The 6000-nt window shown below is 37.0% G+C and overlaps 1 protein-coding gene across 2 annotated transcripts in view; it reads left to right on the top strand.

Annotated features, from left to right (window-relative positions):
• The window catches only part of cntn1b (contactin 1b), a 49889-nt gene that overhangs the window by 17731 nt on the left and 26158 nt on the right, over positions 1 to 6000 (top strand). For both annotated transcript variants that reach the window (XM_052515158.1, XM_052515159.1), the window contains exons 5-7: positions 196 to 377; positions 683 to 778; positions 2241 to 2447. In XM_052515158.1, the coding sequence (XP_052371118.1) occupies positions 196 to 377; positions 683 to 778; positions 2241 to 2447 (485 nt within the window). The remainder of the gene's footprint in view (positions 1 to 195; positions 378 to 682; positions 779 to 2240; positions 2448 to 6000) is intronic.

The following is a 6000-nucleotide window of genomic DNA, read 5'->3' as shown; positions in this document are numbered from 1 at the left end:
TGTACAACTGAATGAACTAAGGAACAGACCTTCATTGTTACTAACTCCTGACTACATTATATACAATTGGGAAAGGGAGCAAGAGAGAAAATTCACATGTACAGTACATTATAGCATTTGGACTAGTCAGTTCTGATTGGAATGTATACATAATTAGTCATTTCAACCATAATTTCCTCTATCACCCCCCCCCAGATGGAGGCGTGATAACTGGGAGATCAAGCTGCTGGAGCTGCCCAATGAACACTACAGTCTGGTGGGAGGGAACCTCATCATTAACAACCCTGAAGAGAAGAAACATGCAGGGACCTACGTCTGTGTCGCCAAGAACGTGTACGGCACCGTCATCAGCAAGGAGGCCAAGGTCAAGTTTGGATGTGAGTATTGTCGCGAGCCATGACCTAATTTCATGTTGAGAGAGACTAGTACTGGATCTGAGTGAAACTGGTTGACTCATGTTCAACAGGTTCTATTTCTCTCTCACAGTAGATTTGCTTATTCACATCCCCATGGTTTGTGAAACTGAATTGACTAACAAACACAGGAAGTATCATGTCGTGTGTGTAGTCTCTAAGTCATTGCTTCTGTCTGTGGTATACAGCTGTGTTGTCTGTGGACACCTGGAATCATAACTATATGCTAGAGTTAAACTGACCACTGCGTTATCTTTCTCTATCTCCAGACCTGGAGGAGTTCCCAGATGAAGAGAGAGACCCTGTGACCGTGAAGGAGGGCCAGGGGGCCGTGCTGCTCTGTGCTCCTCCCAAGCGATGGCCAAGTTAGTACCTCAGACATACTAGAATACACATGATGGCCAAGTTAGTACCTCAGACATACTAGAATACACATGATGGCCAAATTAGTACCTCAGACATACTAGAATACACATGATGGCCAAGTTAGTACCTCAGACATACTAGAATACACATGATGGCCAAGTTAGTACCTCAGACATACTAGAATACACATGATGGCCAAGTTAGTACCTCAGACATACTGGAATACACATGATGGCCAAGTTAGTACCTCAGACATACTAGAATACACATGATGGCCAAGTTAGTACCTCAGACATACTAGAATACACATGAATACAGACATACTAGAATACACATGATGGCCAAGTTAGTACCTCAGACATACTAGAATACACATGATGGCCAAGTTAGTACCTCAGACATACTAGAATACACATCAGACATACTAGAATACACATGATGGCCAAGTTAGTACCTCAGACATACTAGAATACACATGATGGCCAAGTTAGTACCTCAGACATACTAGAATACACATGATGGCCAAGTTAGTACCTCAGACATACTAATACACATGAATACACATGATGGCCAAGTTAGTACCTCAGACATACTGGAATACACATGATGGCCAAGTTAGTACCTCAGACATACTGATGGCCAATTAGTACCTCAGACATACTAGAATACACATGATGGCCAAGTTAGTACCTCAGACATACTAGAATACACATGATGGCCAAGTTAGTACCTCAGACATACTAGAATACACATGATGGCCAAGTTAGTACCTCAGACATACTAGAATACACATGATCACTCAAACTAACAGTCATACTTGTCTTTTCCTACTAGCTCTGACTCTGCTGATAGCTACTTTATTGAAGAAAAATGTACTTACTATGACTGTAATATGTGGTTGACCCACCTAGCTATCTTAAAGGCCCAGTGCATTCAAAAACATGATTTTCCTGTGTCTTATACATATTTCCAGACTATGAGGTTGGAATAATACTGTGAAATGTTCTGCCAATCACAGCAAATGTTCAGTTTTCACCTCCCCACTCAGACCACTCACAGACAGTCCAAGAAAAAGTATTGCTTGAGAAATTGCTCTTTGCTAAAACAATATTTTAATTGAAAGCAATCACATGAACGTACTTAATTGTTATCCAGAATTGATTTGATAGTGAAATAAAAATGTCTACATTGGACCTTTAAGATCAATGCACTACCTTCAAGTGGCTGTAGATACTGGCGTCTGTTAAAGGACTCACATGTAAACATAAACATTCTGACTTGTAATGTATTCAGTGTTGAGTCATAGAACTTCATGAAGAAAAGGGCTGTTCAGAACACCGTTGTTCACATTACCTCAGAGTTACACAGTACACAAACTAAACCCCCGTAGAGACTCAGAGGTGATTCAGGGGAAACCGACCACCACATTCTTACCAGTTGTGTTTTTGCTCTGTATCCCAGCTGAGGTGACGTTCCGTTGGATATACAACGAGTTTCCGGTCTTCCTCCACCCGGATAAGCGTCGCTTCGTCTCTCAGAGCACCGGGAATCTGTACATCTCCAAGGTGGAGGCGTCAGACGCAGGGAACTACTCCTGCTATGTGTTCAACCCACAGATTGGCAAGGGAGTCTACTCCAAGTTTATCCCTCTCATATCTACAGAAGAGAGTGAGTAGCCTGTAGCTGTGATACCTATATAGTACACTAGTTTATAGCTGTGTTACCTATATAGTACACTAGTTTATAGCTGTGTTACCTATATAGTACACTAGTTTATAGCTGTGTTACCTATATAGTACACTAGTTTATAGCTGTGTTACCTATATAGTACACTAGTTTATAGCTGTGTTACCTATATAGTACACTAGTTTATAGCTGTGTTACCTATATAGTACACTAGTTTATAGCTGTGTTACCTATATAGTACACTAGTTTATAGCTGTGTTACCTACAGTATATAGTAAACTAGTTTATAGCTGTGTTACCTATATAGTACACTAGTTTATAGCTGTGTTACCTATATAGTACACTAGTTTATAGCTGTGTTACCTATATAGTACACTAGTTTATAGCTGTGTTACCTATATAGTACACTAGTTTATAGCTGTGTTACCTATATAGTACACTAGTTTATAGCTGTGTTACCTGTATAGTACACTAGTTTATAGCTGTGATACCTATATAGTACACTAGTTTATAGCTGTGTTACCTATATAGTACACTAGTTTATAGCTGTGTTACCTATATAGTACACTAGTTTATAGCTGTGTTACCTATATAGTACACTAGTTTATAGCTGTGTTACCTATATAGTACACTAGTTTATAGCTGTGTTACCTACAGTATATAGTACACTAGTTTATAGCTGTGTTACCTATATAGTACACTAGTTTATAGCTGTGTTACCTATATAGTACACTAGTTTATAGCTGTGTTACCTATATAGTACACTAGTTTATAGCTGTGTTACCTACAGTATATAGTACACTAGTTTATAGCTGTGTTACCTATATAGTACACTAGTTTATAGCTGTGTTACCTATATAGTACACTAGTTTATAGCTGTGTTACCTACAGTATATAGTACACTAGTTTATAGCTGTGTTACCTATATAGTACACTAGTTTATAGCTGTGTTACCTATATAGTACACTAGTTTATAGCTGTGTTACCTACAGTATATAGTACACTAGTTTATAGCTGTGTTACCTATATAGTACACTAGTTTATAGCTGTGTTACCTATATAGTACACTAGTTTATAGCTGTGTTACCTATATAGTACACTAGTTTATAGCTGTGTTACCTATATAGTACACTAGTTTATAGCTGTGTTACCTATATAGTACACTAGTTTATAGCTGTGTTACCTACAGTATATAGTACACTAGTTTATAGCTGTGTTACCTGTATAGTACACTAGTTTATAGCTGTGTTACCTATATAGTACACTAGTTTATAGCTGTGTTACCTATATAGTACACTAGTTTATAGCTGTGTTACCTACAGTATATAGTACACTAGTTTATAGCTGTGTTACCTATATAGTACACTAGTTTATAGCTGTGTTACCTATATAGTACACTAGTTTATAGCTGTGTTACCTACAGTATATAGTACACTAGTTTATAGCTGTGTTACCTATATAGTACACTAGTTTATAGCTGTGTTACCTATATAGTACACTAGTTTATAGCTGTGTTACCTATATAGTACACTAGTTTATAGCTGTGTTACCTATATAGTACACTAGTTTATCGCTGTCAAATTACCTAATCAAATCAAATTTATTTATATAGCCTATAGCTATATAGTACTCAAATAGTGCTGTATAAAACCCCAAACAGCTGTGTTACCTAGATAGTACAGGAAGAAACTAGTTTATAGTCTGTTCTGTGTACCTATATAACAGAACACCAAGATGTTTAAATGTTTAAATACCAGCTGTGTTACCTTGATACTAGTAGTACACTAGTTTATAGCTGTGTTACCTGTATAGTACACTAGTTTATAGCTGTGTTACATATGTTAGTCCTCTTTATAGCTGTGCCTACAGTATATAGTACACTAGTTTATAACAGAACGTGGCCAAGATGTACAAATGTTTATAAATGACCCAGCATGGTATAATAGTAAGGCAGAACAGTTTATACTGGAGCTGGAGCATGGCCAGTACTAGTACACTAGTTTATCAGCTGTGTCCTACATGGTACAGTATAGGCCAGTTATACTGTGATATATAGTACACTAGTTTATAGCTGTGTTACATATAGTAGTACCTAGTTTATAGCTGGACACCGAATAGGACACTAGTTTATTACCTATATAGTACACTAGTTTATAGCTGTGTTACTGGAGGCTGACAGTATATAGTACACTAGTTTATAGCTGTTTAAGGATATAACCCCACCCACTTTGCCAAAGCACAGTTACCTACTAGTATATCTAACACTAGTTTATAGCTGTGTTACCTGTATAGCCCACAGTTTATAGCTATGTTACCACAGTATAGTACTAGTTTATAGCTGTGTTACCTACAGTATATAGTACACTAGTTTATAGCTGTGTTACCTAACAGGGTAGAGTACACTAGAATAGTGGACAGGCTAGTTTATAGAGCTACCTTCCCACTCCTGGGCCAGACTACACTAATCATATGACCCACTGAAGTTTATAGCTGTGTTACCTATATAGTAGGCACTAGTCTTATAGCTGTGTTACCTTAGAAATAGGGACAATTAGAGGCCTGCGTTTATAGCTGTGTTACCTACGGCTGGACCAAATATAGTACACTAGTTTATTAGCTGTAGCCCTTACCTTTGACAGGAAGCCAGTGTATAGTACACTGGAGTTTATAAATTGTGTTACCTAGCAGTATAGTACACTAGTTTATAGCTGTTTATCCTGTAGAGCATTGCAGTAGTCCCTAGAAGTGACAAAAGCATATTAGTGTCATTTTTGGACAGAAAGTTTCTGATTTTTGCAGTTTGTTTATGTCCTCGCTGTGTTACCTACAGTATATAGTACACCTATCTGTGTTAGTTTATAGACGACTGTTTACCATTAAGATTATAGTAACAGAGTGAAGATCTAGTTTATAGCTGTTTTGTTACCTTTGCAGCCATATAGTACACTAGTTTATAGCTGTGTTACATTGAAATGTACAGCTGTGTATATAGTACACTAGTTTATAGCTGTGTTACCTATATAGTACACTAGTTTATAGCTGTGTTACCTATATAGTACACTAGTTTATAGCTGTGTTACCTATATAGTACACTAGTTTATAGCTGTGTTACCTATATAGTACACTAGTTTATAGCTGTGTTACCTATATAGTACACTAGTTTATAGCTGTGTTACCTACAGTATATAGTACACTAGTTTATAGCTGTGTTACCAACAGTATATAGTAAACTAGTTTATAGCTGTGTTACCTATATAGTACACTAGTTTATAGCTGTGTTACCTATATAGTACACTAGTTTATAGCTGTGTTACCTACAGTACATAGTAAACTAGTTTATAGCTGTGTTACCTATATAGTACACTAGTTTATAGCTGTGTTACCTATATAGTACACTAGTTTATAGCTGTGTTACCTATATAGTACACTAGTTTATAGCTGTGTTACCTGTATAGTACACTAGTTTATAGCTGTGTTACCTATATAGTACACTAGTTTATAGCTGTGTTACCTACAGTATATAGTAAACTAGTTT

Source organism: Oncorhynchus keta, unplaced genomic scaffold, assembly GCF_023373465.1.
Source record: "Oncorhynchus keta strain PuntledgeMale-10-30-2019 unplaced genomic scaffold, Oket_V2 Un_scaffold_21901_pilon_pilon, whole genome shotgun sequence".
In the NCBI taxonomy this organism is placed as follows: Eukaryota; Metazoa; Chordata; class Actinopteri; order Salmoniformes; family Salmonidae; genus Oncorhynchus; species Oncorhynchus keta.
Note: the sequence above shows the minus strand (reverse complement) of the source record. Positions and strands in the feature narration are given on the sequence as shown.